A 16,406-nucleotide genomic window follows, 5' to 3' on the forward strand; every position below is an offset into this window, starting at 1 on the left:
ATGTTTCTATGGATTCAATTATGTTGAATTTAGTGGTAAAGGGAATTTTAATCACCTAAGAGTTGAGTGAATGCCCTCCTATGACTAACTATGTAACAGACTTGGAAGACTGATGAAATCAGGTCACAGAAGAGGCAATATTGTCGACATATGTTTAAAAGGACCCTGTCAGCAGCCTTGTAATGGCTCATCTACATGTTCATAAATAAGTGGTGTGGGAAAAGCTAATTTCCCACCATATGGTTTGAACAGATTTTGTTTGGTGTTGAGCTTATACTTAAGTTTCATTAAATAAATTATCATGGTTGAACTAGTTTACAGACCACATATTCCTATGAAAATAAATATCTGACTGAAATGGAATTAACTCCTTGCAGATGTGCATATGCACATGTGCTTTAGTGTTGTTTACATAAAATAATGGCAGGAAATAATTTCTCTTTCACTTTCAAATAAATTTGGCAAACAAATTCTTTTTCAATTTTCACTCCCAGCAGTAGGAGATCTTGACATTCTTATTCAAAACTAGACTAGATAAAATACTATAGAATTGTGAATGGTACCAAATAAAAAGTAGTATAAATTACTTTATTGTTATGCCTGCATAACGTGAGTTGAATATGTGTTGGGGACACATTCACATGGTGGCAGCTTGAGCTTTATCCATTTCTCTCATCTAGGCTGCAATCTCTGAAAACACTGAGACAGAAGCATTATTGTTGGATGTAAAAGTGACATACATCTCAACATAAAAATTCTGATTATACCTCAGATCATGCCATCTTACCTTGCCATCCTTCTCCAGATTGTGCATAAAATTTAATCCTTCAGGACAATATGAATTGATGAGTATTAATCACCTTAAACTGGAACCTGCTTGAAATGAAAGAATAGAACCACTCCAGAGGACACCCACCCTTCCAGAGTTGTGAAAAAAATGAACATTCTAGAACTATTTCCAGCCTAATCTTGTTCTCGAGTCTTTGTTTTTCTTAATCTTTCTATCAGTTTTCTTGTCCCTCTCCCAATTCCCCGTATGATTTTGATATATAACTAAACAGAATAAGGTCTAGGATTGATACTCCCCTTTGCATTTTTTAGAAATAAAAGCATTAATTTTTCCATCTTGTTACTCATCTCAATGAAAAATGGGGATGCAGGAAGGAATTTTATCGAAAACAAATCCTATCACGTGTTCATCATGTCACCTACAACACAACCTATTTATATATGATCCTGAAAAACTAGTGGAGCGATCTCCCCCAAAGAGAAACAGATACATTGAGAACTTGCTATCTCTTGTTTTGCCAGTTAGGACAATTAAAGATCTGGGCTGACAGATACAGACCTCTCTATGCACCAGAAGCATAACAGGATCTAATTTGCATAAAGCAACAGTTCTGAAGGGTATTTGAAGGGACATCTCATTAAACAATCATCCAGGCAGAGAAGACTGGACACCTGTAGGTTTAGCCTGAAGCAGTGGCATCACTCTTTTGCAAGATTTGATTTAAATTATAAGAATACACTTCAAAGTACCAAAAATCATTTGAAAACAATTTCTGTAATACATGTACATAAGCAATAAACTCGTCTGCAATTTATAAAGGCTCCTAGTTATAAAAAATGGTAAAAGAAATACGCTAAATATATTAACACTATATCAATCATTTTAGAACAGAACAGAATTGAACAGAGGAACCAAAGCCTGCTATTACAGGTTGTACCTACCTGGGTCCAGCACTCACGGGGACTGACCAGGGGAGGTCACTACTGGCCCCTCTGCTGCTGCTGGCTGCAGGCCTCCACTCCAACAGCAACAGAGGGGCCGGCATTAACTGAGTGGGAATTGGTCATGGGAGGCTCTGGGAGAAGAGTTAGGGTGGCTACAGAGCTCCATCGCTGGAGGCAGGAGCGCAATCCTGTGGGAGCGCACTGCGCTGTGTGGCTATTGGAATGCTCTGCCAGCCCCTGATGCTGGACCTTGGGCTCTGCTCCCAGACCTTGTACTCCTGGCCCCAGCCTCAGGGCTCTGAGGCTGTCCTCCCTCTTCCCCTGAGCATCCTCCTATCCTGCTCCTTCCCATCTCTCCTTGAGCTTCAATGCGACAAATGTGCTATTTGCAGCACTCCAGAAGGTCTCGGAGGCTGGAGGAGGAGTTGCTGTGCACCTACGGGGATGCTGTACCAAAGATGTTGCCAGATGAGGGAAGTCCTGATTATAGAGATCCAACCTGCATTAAGTTTTACCAATGAAATTCCATTAATTATGGATCCCCAGTGGTTTCCTTAACATACAACAATTTTGCTACTACATACAAATGACAGAAGGAAAGCTACTGCCAGCTTGATAGGTTTCTAAAACAGTTTCTTTCTGAGCTAACAAATGTGAAAGTCACTCCACTCATGTAACTAGTCCCACCCAAGACCCCTTGGCTGTGTCTACATTGGCATCCACTTGAAAGTAGGAATAAGGGATCTTCCGGAAAAGGGCTTATTTTCCGGAAAATCGCGTCTACACTGGCGCTTTTCTCCGGCAAAAACCCCGAGCCGGAAAAAAGCGGCAGCCATGTAAATGCAAATGCCGCGGGGGATATTTAAATCCCCCGCGGATTTGCAATTCCGAAGTGTCTCATTAGCATCCCTTTTCCTGAAAGGGATGCCAATGTAGACACAGCCCTTGTGTGTACAGGGTTAGATTCAGTGACAGAGTGTCTGCTACAGAAATTTAGGGCTGTACTTTAGGGAGGAAGAGTAAGAGGAAATGCAAAGCACAACTATATATGAAGTCAGGCTTCACAAAGCTTTAAATATTAAAATAAAAATTGTTTACACCTGAAACCTTTATAAACATTTGAATGAATTTGGAAATTAAGGTCAGCTTTATCTTAAATCAATAATGTTTTCATACATGTTAAACTGATATAATCAAGACAGGCTGTATTTTAGGTTCTGATTCAGCAGAGCATGTGAACACATGTTTATCTACTCTGTTGACCTGGCAACTTAACTGTCTTTCAAAATCACTCCATACAACTTCTCTGCAATAGAAAGCACTTTGTACTCACAGCTATTCATAGCACACTCTTTTATGATGGCACAGGATATAAAGAAGGATTTACACATATAAAACTATGAACTTACACATGGAGCTTTACAATGTGAACATTTCAAGGGATTTCAGTACTAGATTCAGCTGATAGACCACCTTGTTATGGTGATCTTTAGGGAGAGACAAAGAACAGAGTAGGCTAACTCCTTTCAAAGTTAGTCATTTTATCTGGAACTTACTCATACAACTCTATACTTCAAGTGTATTGAAAATAGAACCACAAAGTAAGAACTATTTAGAGACATGAAGTATAAAAACTGGGACAGATACTATACACATGCCATTTTTAACTGGAGAAAAGAGGTCTGTTAAAAATATCAGCTGAAACATCATAGTAGTAGAAAAAAGAAAAAGGAAGTTTCTGAAGGAAAAGAAATACTGACATTTTTGTGCAAAAAATAAGGCCTTGTATGTATGTCATAAAAAATCATAGAATTTTAGTTTTACATGCCAGTATTTCAGGTAGCTGATTCGCATTATGACATACTGAATTTTCTGCTGATCAGCAGCACCTCTGCTTGTATTGATAAAGGGGAAGATCCAACTTCCTCTGAATTAAATGGAAAGACTGTATTAGAATATAGGAATTATCACTTATTTTGCACTTGCAGATAAAACCCTACTGCTGAATTCTCAACATTTACAAGATTACTCTATTAATGAGAGCTCTTGTGTAGACTTTCATGTAAGAGAACTCTTTTCTTCTGTTTAATTAAGAAAACAGGAAAGAGACTCCTGTCATTTATTGCACTGGTATTTAGATCAGGTCCTAAGACAGGTGTGGGGAACCTTCAATTCATGGGCTAGATTTGGTGCACTGTTTAATTTTGATCCAACCCACAGCAAGATTCCATGCCACTGACCAGAAGCCTTGAGTACTGGCTACACCTGTGGGCCTGGATCTGGCTGGCTGGAACAGGGCAAGCCCTGCACCTCGAGTTTTTACTTGCGTGTGGCCCCTGACTGATTTTCCTGTGGTTCAATGGCACATGACCAAAAAATGGTTCCCCAGTGCTGTCCTAAGAATGACCCACCCAACTCAGCAGGGCATCTTCTTATTATAGCAACGTAAGTAATAATAATCATCATCTACAACACAGGAGATTATGTTTCCCTCACACATCTATTTGTTAGCTCAGTAATAAATGATTTAATTATACTTCATGATGTTTACTCAAACAAGGATAACTGGTGTTCATTTTCACAAAACCACAGCCTCATTTTTGCGAACACTCTTAATAGTCTGGAACATTACAGGCTTAGCACTTTAATTAAATGTAGAATGGTAAAACTGTATTGCCTTTTAAATAAGTATATTTTTAATCCTTATAATCGATATCTTCGTTGTAGTAGGCAGAAACATGAATACCTTTTATTGTTTTAAAGCCTTATGTTTCAAAAGTCAGAGTTGCAATTTTCTCTCTGATGAATATTGCTGCAACTATTATTTAAAAGTTAGACATGGCTCATTTTACCTTCCATAAGCAAAACGCCTGTCTTTGTGGTGGTCACCAAAGGTATCCCAGAGTCTGAGAGAAACGCTCACTTCATCAACAACATCTCGGGAACGTTCAAGGACCTAAAACAGAATAGACATATTTTCTTCCTTTAATTAAAAACCTCGTGACAATACAATTGCTACTCTCCTTGTAAAAAAGATAAGATGTCATGCTACATCAAACTGGTATAGTGTTAAATTGTATAATGCATAAGCACAATATGAACATTTTAAATATATCTGTCACAAATATTTCAGAATATAACTGTGGAGTTTAGAGAGAAGGTTAGATGGTAACTACTTTAGGATCTGTAGTGAGTCAGTGTGGCTTCCTGATGACCCAAAGGGGAGCCACTACCTAAGACCCCTTGGTGGACAGTGCCAGAGCAACCTAGCCACACCCACAGGAAGCAGAAAGGCAGGGCCAAGACTATAAAAGTGATCCTGAGAGTTCTGGGACTGTAAAGACTGAGAACCCAGTTGGAGCCCAGAGGCTGAGCAAGCCAGACACTCTCCCTGTGTTCTTGAGAACGAAGGTGTGTCTGCCCCACCCTAGGAGGGAAGACTGGGTTGGTCGCCCCGACCGCTGCCAGGCCCAGAAGCCTGGCCTGGCTGTTCAGGGCCCCTGCCAGGCTCAGGAGATTGGGCTGCACTGCCTGGACCGCTGCTGGACCCTGATGCGGAGCCCATGGACGTGCTGCTAGTGCCATTGTTCCTGGCAGACCTCGAGGAGCAGAGGCTGCGGCAGGTAGGCCCCCAGAGGGCACTAGGAAGCAGCCTGGGATAGCCGACACTGGGTCAGCTGAGGACATGGAGGTAAACTGGGCAGCACGTTATGGTCCAGATCCCCGCTGACTTAGTGACCAGATCAGCGTGTTGCGGCCCGGATCCTCGCTTACCCAGTGACAGCCTATGTTGCCACTATTAGCGCTCTGGGCTGGAACACAAAGCAGCAGGTGGGCCTGCATACCCCCCACCTCCCTGCTACCGTACTCCTGGGTGGCAGGCTTCTGCTTGTTGGGGTGAACCCCCTGTGCTTGTCGGCTCTCCGCCAGTGAGGAGACCTGACCCCCAGTCTGAGCTTTAAACTGTTGTTTGTTGCCCTGCCCGGAGTAAGGGCCCAGCCTCCATACTGCTGCTCAGCCCTGCAGAGCCCTGACCCAGGCCATGACTGTACAAATTGTTTATCAAGCCTGCAGCCAAGTCTAAGTCCTTAAACTGCTTGCTGTTGCCCCAAGTTATAAAGTATAGCTTTATAACTACTGCTCAGCCTGATCCCCTGAATTGTTTATAGGGGTGTTTGCTGCTCTACCCTGGACAAAGGCTTGACTTTACTAATTGCTGTTCAGCCTGCAGCCAGGCCTGAGCCCCTGAACTGTTTATTATGGTGACCATATTTTCTGAACCAAAATTAGGGACACGCTACCCACGCCCCCTGACCTGTTAGCCCCACACTCTGGCCTCCTGTTAGCCACGCGCACTGACCTCCCGTTAGCCATGCCCACTGACCTCCTATTGGCCACGCCCCCTGCCACAAAAAATCCCACCCCTGGAGGTAGAACTCCCGGGGTCAAGGTGGATACATGAATAGAAGTAAAGGATGTCATGTGACCCCTCTAAGAACTCCTCTCACTGTCCTCCTACCAAATAGGATGGGTTTGGCTCCCACAGGACCCCCCATGCAACTATTCTGCAATTGCATTAACCCAACTTGCATTGCATTAACTCAGGGGGGAGAGGTGGGGCGAAGTGTTCCCTCTAAGATTTTCCTCCTATAAGCAGAATGAATTTTGTCTTATGCACCAGTATTGAGGTCAGGTGTGCTTGTTCGGATGTGCCATTATGGCACCCAAGTTATTAATAAATATCATATAAACCTCTCCCTTTTCCCTCTGCTGCCATGTCTCCTCCCCTCCCCTCACCCCATTTCCTCACCTGGTGCCTGATCCCCCCACCCGTCACTCTCCTCTTCTGTCCTGGCTCTTGCCCTTCTCAATCCTCTCAGCCCTCCTGGAACCTGCCGCCCTCACCTGCACCAGCCCTTCTCTTCCCTCTGTGCCCCACTCTGATCATCTGTAGCTACCCCTCCCCATCCCCTCACTTAACATCTCCCTCTACCCACCTGCCCTACCTTTCTCATCTCTCATTTGGTGCCTGTTCCTCCCTTCCCCTTCCTGTGTCTGCCCTTCTGCTTCACCCCCACAATTCTCTAGCACCTGAAGCTTTCCTTACCCCTGCACCTTCCTGGTGTCTTACCATTCCCTCACTGCCCCTGCCCTTCTTGCCCTCTTTCTTCTGAGTGCCCACCCCCTCACCAGCCTTTGCCCCAGTTCCCCTCATGTTCCAATGTGCCCTCACACACATGACTTGTTCCATCCCCTGCCTTCCTCATGCCCACCCCTTCTTTCAATGCCTCTTCTCCGGGCACCCACTCCTCCCCTCTCCTCTTCCTCCCTCTTGCCCCCATTGTCCCTCCCTTCTTCTCTCCCAGCATCACCCTGTCCCCTCCTTTCTCCTACCCCCACTGACACCTTTCCTCCCCTCCCCCCTCCTGCCCTTTTCCTCATTGTCTCCTCTTGGCACCCTAGCATTTGTCTCTCCTCCACCTTGCCCCTTGGTGCCTGCCCCTTTCTTCTCCTGACCTGCCCCTTCCCCTTAGCACAAGACCCTTCCTCTTCTCACCCCCTTCCCCTTAGTTCTCCTCCTGTCCTTCCTTCACCTTCTACCTTCCAGAAAGCAGTTTTCGGGGCTGGAGCCTGTGGTCCAGCCCCAGAAGCCCCCACAGCCCAGGCCTCAGCTGCCAGGACTGGAGCGGAGATTACCCATGGTGCTGTTTTTAGTGTCGCAGTCCTGCCCCGCTGGCTGCCTGGCTCCAGCTGGAGCCAAGCGGCAGCTGCATGAGGCATATTTCAGTGAGGCTGCTCAAGCTGGAATGCACCTTGCGCAGCTGCTGCTGGACTCCAACTGGAGTCAGGGCCTCCCGCAAGGACCCAGACTGCAGCACTAATAGCACCACAGGTGGCCCCTGCTCCAGTTCTGGCACTTGCCCAGTCTGAATGTGCCCCACCCTGCAGTGCTCCAGCCGGGCTCTGCGCAGCTCCTGTTGGAGCTCCAAGGCAGCCTGGAGGAGAAGGAGGCTGTGCCGGTGGACCAGGACCCCGTGCAGCAGAGGTGGTCCCATTAGGGGAGGGAAGGGAGGGAAAGAGAGGGGGGCCATGTGCCACCAGAAGCTGGCCTGCTGCCCTACACACCCTGTGGGGGGGGGAGGGTTGGGAGGAGGAGGGAAAGAGGAGGCTGTTGTGCCATGCTGGTGTTCCCATCAAATAGTGAAATGTCCAGTGGGGCTTTCCGGGACATTTCACTGCTTGATGGGGCACTGGGACAAAGTATTTAAATTTGGGAGAGTCCTGGAAAAAACAGGACATATGGTCAGTGTACTGTTTATGGCCTTGCCTTGACATTAAAACTGCTGTTTAACTGGGCTGTAGGCTGCTGGTGGGCCAGCCCTGGAGTACGGCTTCTCAAGCCCCTTCAATTGGTCAATCCACAGTGTAGTGCAGCCTGGCCCTTCTTCAGCTAGAGACCAGTACAGGCAGTCCCCGGGTTACATGGATCCGACTTACATCGGATCCCTACTTACAAACGGGGTGAGGTAACCCCGCACTAGCTGCTTCCCCCCAGCAGACCAGGGAGACGCGAAGCTAGCGCCCCCCCCAGCAGACCAGGGAGACGCGGAGCGGCTTTTCTCAGCAGACACCTCAGCTTGAGAATAAAGGACTGAGGGAAGTGAGGTGTGGGAGAATAAAACTGAGCTCTGGAGAAATGTTTGGCTAGAGTTTCCCCTACAATATGTACCAGTTCCGACTTACATACAAATTCAACTTAAGAACAAACCTACAGTCCCTATCTTGTATGTAACCCGGGGACTGCCTGTACAGGATCCTTGTAAATACCCATTACCTCAACTTGAACACTAAATAGCTTATCAATAAAAATACAAACTTACTGTATGAAGTACACATTTAATAAACTTGAAAATCCTTACCTCTTGGCAGACACGGTACTGATCAATTGCCCAGACAGTTGGTACATGAGTTGCCAATAGCTGATACTGTGTCAAAGTAGCATTGCATGCCCTTGCGCAAATTAAGCGAGTCTTCCCCACTGCATTATCGCCAACCACCACACATTTTATAGTTTCAACGTTGGGTCTTTCGTAGTCCATGTCAGCATCCATTTATTAAAAACTGCAACACAACAGTCACATGCTGTTTCTAATATCACAGAAATTGTATTATTTACAATCAGGTCCATCTACTTCCACTTGCTAAAAGCAAGAACGAAGTCTTATGGTCATGCAAGTTATACTAAAGTTGATGAACAGTTCCTTTATACACTCCACCCAGTCAATGAAACAGAACATTTTTGTTTTGACCTTGAATTACTTATTTCAGTTAGCATGTTATTGTCTCCTAGGTCTTTTGTAAACACAAATCTGATTGCTAAAGATAAATGTTGGTGAAGCTTATGTCTCAGCAACTATTTTTTATGTTGTGAAGCAAAGGAGACTAGAAATCAGTAGGTCCGATTGTAGGAATTTCAGCATAAACTTGCTTTGTACTACAAGTTATGCCTTGCATTCTGTCCTTTCAAGTTTTGGATTATGAAAGTCAGCCTAAAAAGACAAGAATATAGTTAGAACCTAAGTACATAAAGCCTGGTGAAAACTTATTCACAATTAAAAATGTGCAAATATCTCACTTGCAAGATGGCAGAAGAGCTCTGACTTTCTGAAACTCATAATTTATACTGATTAAATTCGACTCAGCAATTACTGTATTCTGCATATATATCATATTACCTCTTTGTTTTTATAAGATACATTTGTACAGTCATTTTCTTTTATGAAACTAAATAACTACAAAAACACTGTAGAATGTCTGCAAATCAAAGTCAAGTAAAAATTAAAACCAAGAAGTCTAACTAGAACTTGTACATACAAATGTTTTCTCATTAGCAAAATCTGTTTGTAAGATACTAGAACTGTTTTGCTAAAAACAGAAATGTATTATCTTTTTTTTAAAACATTGTCCATCTGGAAAGTTGAAACTGGGCAGATTTCCTTAATAAGCATTTGTATGTGTATTAAATCACCAAGTGGGTAGGACTCGGGGGGATTTAGGAGCAGAGAAGGAAAGCTTTTAATTTTTAAAATGAAGTTCCTTAGACTATCTGTCATTTTTCCCTCTGAGAGAAATTAAAGATCATCGTTCAGAATATCTGATTTTGCTTTCCTAATCTCTAGTAATCGTCTTACTGACACAGTGTCTACTGCTGAATATCAGTAAGGAAGGAGAATAAGAGAAAATATAAAGCACATTCATAGGGTAAAGGTTGCCTAACAGACTTTAAAAACAGAGACCTACATGCAGCTTTCACTAATTGCCAAAATACAGCTCATTTTTACAGTGTTAATTTTTTCTGCAGAAAAGCATTTAAAATTAAGGAACAGATATAATTAAGACAGTGAATAATTTTGCTTTTCATGTTGTTTATTCTAAATGCCAATGCATTCATCTAAGATAACTAAAGAATACATATTAAATCATGCCAATTTTTAAAAAAATGCTGCTTTGCTGTTCTTTCTTTGCAATCACAAATCTATTATGTTCTATGACTTCAGAATAAGTAAATCTTTTTAGCAATTATTGGACCATGACTCATTTAATTGTACTTATTTTATTACTTCTGCTGTATGACCTACAGCAACAAAAGTCAGTGTTGGAACTATATACTACCGAACCCACTTCTTCAGTTTACAATTAGATATTTTTGTTTGGTGCTACATGACGACTGTTGTATTTTTGAGTTTATACATTTAAGGTTTTTTTAGTTACAGAGTAACACTGCAGACTACTCCTCTGAAGCAGTTGTAAATGTTTGAAAAAGGAAGGGTTTCTTCACATTCAGATCTTGATAATCTAAGAAACTTAATCAAACTATCAATAGAGTCTATATGCACCAAAATCTCTTTGGGCTCTCAGAAATATAATCAACAGTGTGCTGATGGTCAGCAGTCTCTAAGATTAACTGTCGATCTGCTAGGAATCCAGATTTGGGTGCTTTCTGCATTGAGCTTTATATGGTAGTCCATACACTGAACCCCTACTTATGGCAATGACAAGTGGGGGCACAGCATTTTTGTGCAGGTGGTTGGAAAGAGTCAGAGCCTTGGTGCCACTCTCTTCCAAACACGTCACCCAGTATTGCCACCTAAATGATGGCAAGAATAACCCACTAAAGCTGCATAGTCACTGGAATATTTAGCACTTGGGAGGGTTTTGACGGTCCAGATCTCACCACATGTCCTCCATGCTCTGTTCCCTTTCTGCTCACACAGTATGCTGTCTTTTGCTCCTTAAGCAGCACTGCACATTATGATTCCTTTAAGGGCGCAAAGGAAACAGCAAGATTATTTACCCTTATCTGACTGGCACTAATTTCCATGATTTCGTGATGTAAGCTTTCAGTCTCATCTATGGGACTCTGTGACAATTTGGAGAATTATGTACAATTTATGAATTCCAGTTTGAGGTCATGAATATATATTTCTTTAGCTACCATTCAATTTTGAATGAGGAGCTTGCCTGCTTTCTCTTGTCTTTTCACCTCCATGTTTGACTGAAATTACAAAAGGTAGTGACACTGCTACCAAAGGAGAGTTATTAAATCTTGATGGACCTCTATTCACACAGAAGCACTCTTGGACAAAGAGTTGGCTACCATCCAGATGACTCAGTCTACGAAGGTGAGCTGATACCTAAGCAACAGGCCATTTCTGGAAGAATTTGATCACTGAAGGAGGTGATCAGGGGATCATGTGACAAAGGGAACCTGACTTTAGAAAAGAAAGTGTCTCACAAACACTACTGGGGAGGAGGAGGAAGACAGACAGATAGACATGCATTAGGACTAAGAGTAAACTGCATGTTCCAAAGGAAAAGCCATGTGAAGATTCCAACCTCAGCACAAAGAATGCTCAAAACTGGTGAGGAAATTGAGACAAGGATGGACATTCTATGTTCTACTGTATTAACTAGAACTGTTTATTTCTTGAGCTGAGTAGGGTGTAGTTGTGGTAGAAATCTTTGCAAAATGTGTGAGTTGTGTGCTTTATTGCAGGAGGAGTAACGGTAGTTTGAATTAGGAGCTTTAATTCAAACTACCTAGCCCGTGCCGCGTGTAGCCGTGGGCAGGTAGTTCGAACTATGGGGCATTTAAAAATGGTGGCGCCTGGGAACATGTAAGTAAATCCCGGGCTTCATTTGCAAGTTCGAATGACTACATTAGCCACCCTAGTTCGAACTAGGGTGGCAGTGTAGACATACCCTGAGATGTGTTGCTCATGTCCATTCCATGTAGGCGTGTGCGCACAGCATGCACGCGTCATTGAAAATTTTCCCCTTAGCAGTAACTTTTAGGCCAGCAGAGGAGGCCCCTGGACTGGTGCTGGTATACCGGCCAATATATACCCCTGCTGTCCCTCCATCCCTGTGATCCCTTCTTATCGGACTATTCTGAGAAAGGAGAGGCGGGCAGGATTTAGAACAGACATGAGCAACAAATCTCGAAGAACAATAGTTATGAGGTAAGTAACCGTTTGTTCTTCTTCGAGTGATTGCTCATGTCCATTCCACGTAGGTGACTACAAAGCAGAAACTCCAGGAGGCGGGATCAGAGTTCTAACCTTCCACTGAGTGGAGGGCAGCCCTACCCTGGGCAGCATCCTCCCTTGCCTAATATGTCAGTGCATAATGGTTACCGAAGGTGTGGAGAGAGCACCACGTGGCGACCCTGCAGATGTCCAGGATCGGGACCTGAGCCACAAAAGCTGCAGCGGAGGCCTGTGCTCTCGTACAGTGGGCCGTGAGGGAAGGGGCTGGGACTCCTGACAGCCCGTAGCATTCCCTAATACATGCCATGATCCAGGAGGAAATCCTTTGCGCGGAGACTGGCTGACCCTTCAGCCGCTCCGCAATGGAAACAAAGAGCTGAGGCGACTTGCAGAAGGGCTTTGTTCTCTCTAAATAAAAGGCTAAAGCCCGACTAACATCCAAAGTGTGTAATACTTGTTCTTTACCCAATGCATGGGGCTTGAGGTAAAAGACTGGCAGGAAAATATCCTGAGACACATGGAAGTTCGACACTGCCTTAGGCAGGTGGGGGCGTAACCTGACCTTGTCCTTAAATAAAACTGTATAAGGGGGGGTGTCATGATTATGAGGGTTAGCCAGCAACCTGGGGATTAAGGGGTTAACTACACCTAGCCAGGTGGAGTGACCAGTAGGAATGTAGGTGGGACTTTCAACCTGGGACAAAGGAATTTGGGTTTTTTCCTTTCTCCTTTTGTCTCTCTGGGGAGTTCTCTGCAGCTACAGAGAGGGACAAGCATGTCTCTCTCTCTCTCCAAGACACCATTCTTTATTTTCTGTAAGTACGGTAAAGTTTAGGTAGTTTCGTTAGGTTTTATTGTTTGGGTATGGGATCTGAGATCTGGCACTGCTTAAAAGATGTTTTGGCTTTTCTTTATAACTAATTTCTAGGCCCATGGAATTTTCTCCATGAGTATATTTTGTTACCTCCCTATCTAGTCATTATGTTTGGAACAGGAATATTGTTGTAATAATAAAAGTTCTTTCTTTTCTTTTTATTAACCTGGCAGTGGTTAATTGTGTGCCTTGATTTTTATCTTAGGGGTGAGATTTCCCAAATGATCTTCCCCCGATTTCTTTATCAACATTTGGGTGGTGGCAGCGGAAGTTTTGTTCCCAAGATCTAGGTTTTTAAGATTTTGGGGGAAGTTTTATACCGAAGCCTGGTAGATAAGGCTTTGGGGTACACTCGCTGGCCCCCACTTCTGCATTTATCATGCCAGAGTGGGGAAGGAGCCATGACAGGGGGTCCGAAGTGAGAGCCCTCAGCTTGGACACACACCTGGCTGACATGATGGCCACCAGCAGGGATACCTTGTAGGACAGGTGTAGTAATGAACATGTCGTCAGGGGTTCAGATGGAGATCCAATGAGTTTGGACAGGAGCAAGTTACAATCCCACTGGGGGACGCGCTGCTGAACATGTGGATAAAGAATATAAGAACATAAGAATGGCCGTACTGGGTCAGACCTACGGTCCATCTAGCCCAGTAGCCTGTCTGCCGACAGTGGCCAGCACCAGGTGCCCCAGAGAGGGTGGACAAAAGACAGTGATCAAGCGATTTGTCTCATGTCATCCTTCTCCGGCTTCTGACAAACAGAGGCCAGAGACACCATTTCTATCCCCTGGCTAATAGCCTTTTTTGGACCTAACCTCCATGAAATTATCTAGCTTCTCTTTGAACTCTGTTATAGTCCTAGCCGTCACAGCCTCCTCTGGCAAGGACTTCCACAGGTTGACTACACGCTGTGTGAAGAAGAACTTTCTTTTATTAGTTTTAAACCTGCTACCCAAAGCCTGTCCAAGCTCTTAAAAAACCTGTTTACCATCAGATCTGTAAAGAGAGTCTTACCCCGGCACCCCGGTGAAAAGCGGAGATAGCCAGTAGGTGGACCTTAATTAAGGAGGAAGATAATCCCTGAAGCCTAAGATCCAGAAGGTAGTGCAGGACCAGGGGGACTGGGGCATCCATAGGGGACACCCCCCTCTGGATAGACCAGATATAAAACTGCTTCCACTTAGCCAGATAAGTGGCTGTAGTGGAAGGTTTCCTGTTCCCCGGCAACACTTCCTGCACACGGGCTGAACACTGAAGCTCCGCTGCTGTCAGCCACGGCGCTTTCACACCATCAGGTGCAGGGCCCACAGGTCTGGATGGCAAAGTCTGCCAAAGTCCTGTGTGATCAGGTCGGGGACTAGCAGGAGCGTGACTGGCCTGTCACATGACAGATTCAGGAGGGTAGCGAACCAGTGTTGCCTGGGCCATGCGGGTGTGATGAGGATCAGGGACATCCTGAATTCCCGCACCCACGGGAGCACCCGGTGGATCAGCAGGAACAGTGGGAATGCGTAGAACAGACCCTCGGGCCAGGGAATTAGCAACACATCTCCCAGAGAGCCTCTTCCCAGACCCATGAGAGAACAGAATCTCAAGCACTTCCTGTTCTGGTGCGTGGTGAACAGGTCCAGACGAGGAAACAACCACCTACAGAAGGTAGCCAGGGCTACATTCCACGAGAGTCCACTCGTGGCCAGAGAAGGACCTGCTCAGCTGGTTGGCCACGGTGTCCTGGGGACCTGGGAGATAGAAGGCAATCGGGTGGCTACTTGCCTCGATGCAGAGATCCCACAGGTGAAGGGCCTCCAGACACAGATGAGGAGAGTTGGATCTCGCCCTGCCTGTTGATGTACGAAGCTGCTGACATGTTGTTGGACAGCATGAGGACCAACTTGCCCGAGCTGGGGGAGGAAGGCCACACAGGGGAAGCGAACTGCTTGCAGCTCCCTGAAATTGATGTGCAGGGAAAGATCGTGCCTTGTGTATGCATGTCTCTGAGATGGGCCCCCCAACCGGTGTCTGATGCATCCGTTACAAGCCAGAGAGTCAGTAGTAGCCTGGAGAATGGGACTCCGGCACAGACCTCCTCCTCATGGGTCCACCAGTCCAGGGAGCAAAGGACGTCAGGGGGAAATGTCACCACTCTGTCCCATGCATGAAAGGACTTGTTGTGAGTCCACGCCAGCCACATCTGCAGTGGGTGCATGCGGAGTCTGGCATGCTGTATCACGTGGGGGCGCATGGCCATTAGGTCCAGAAGGCGCATGCAGGCCCTGGCCACGGTTATCAGGAATGTCTGCATGTCCCAAACAGCCGATCTGATTACCAGGAAGTGGGATCTGGGGAGGAAGGTTTTGGCTGTCATCGAGTCCAGATTGGTACCCACAAACTCTATTATTGGGGTAGGCACCAGAGTTGATTTGGGCACATTCAGAAGCAGACCCAGATCCTGAAAGAGTTCCTGAGCCAGGGTGATGTGGGCCCATACCTGGTTGGTGGAGCGTTCCTGTAGGAGCCAGTCGTCCAGGTATGGGAACACCTGGACACCTAATTTTCTGAGGGCGGCGACAAAGGCCATGCACTTCATGAAGATTCAAGGGGCCATGGAAAGCCTAAAGGGGAGGGCTGTAAACTGACAGTGGTCCCTGCCCACCATAAAACAGAGGAATTGACGGTGGTGGGGCACAACATGAAAATATGTGTCTTTTAGATCGCAGGCAGCATACCAGTCTCTGGGGGCCAGGGAAGGAATGATGGATGACAGAGTCACCATCTTGAATTTCTTCTCGACGATGAAGGCATTGAGATCTCGGAGGTCCAGGATGGGACAGAACCCAGACAAGGAAATACTGGAAATAGAAGCCCCTGCCCAACACCCCTGGGGGAACCGCCTCTGCGGCCCCCAGGGTGAGGAGCTGAAACACCTACTACTGCAGAAGAAGCTCATGAGAAGGGTCCCTGAAGAGAGACAGGGCAGGGGAATGGGAGGGAGGGGGAGAACGGAAGGGGGCAACATACCCCCTTCCCACCATTTCTAGAATCCAATGGTTCAAGGTAATAGATTTCCAGGCCTGGTAGAAAGGGAATAGGTGATCCCAGAAGGGGAGGGGCGAGGCTGGTAGGCTGTCCTCAGGCATACCCTCAAAACCCTTGGCGAGGTCCCGAGGATTTACTGAGCGGACCCTGACTCTGGTCCTGGGTCGGCTGGGAACGGCATCTGCCATTCCTCCCTTTGACATTCCTGCT

The 16,406-nt window shown here is 45.6% G+C and overlaps 1 protein-coding gene across 9 annotated transcripts in view; it reads right to left on the bottom strand.

Annotated features, from left to right (window-relative positions):
- Positions 1–16,406, bottom strand: part of RHOBTB1 (Rho related BTB domain containing 1) — a 114,179-nt gene that overhangs the window by 63,627 nt on the left and 34,146 nt on the right. For 5 of the 9 annotated variants that reach the window (XM_006113588.4, XM_075934866.1, XM_075934869.1 and 2 more), the window contains 2 exons: positions 8,655–8,856; positions 4,587–4,690 (listed from right to left, as the gene is read on the bottom strand). In XM_006113588.4, coding sequence (XP_006113650.2) covers positions 4,587–4,690; positions 8,655–8,846 — 296 coding nt within the window. In that variant the 5' untranslated portion in view covers positions 8,847–8,856. Of the gene's footprint in view, positions 1–587; positions 700–4,586; positions 4,691–8,654; positions 8,857–16,406 lie in introns of those variants that run through there. The other 4 variants (XM_075934871.1, XM_075934874.1, XM_075934873.1 and 1 more) reach the window with 3 other exon arrangements.

The sequence above is a fragment of the Pelodiscus sinensis genome, chromosome 8 (genome assembly GCF_049634645.1).
Source record: "Pelodiscus sinensis isolate JC-2024 chromosome 8, ASM4963464v1, whole genome shotgun sequence".
NCBI lineage: Eukaryota > Metazoa > Chordata > Testudines > Trionychidae > Pelodiscus > Pelodiscus sinensis.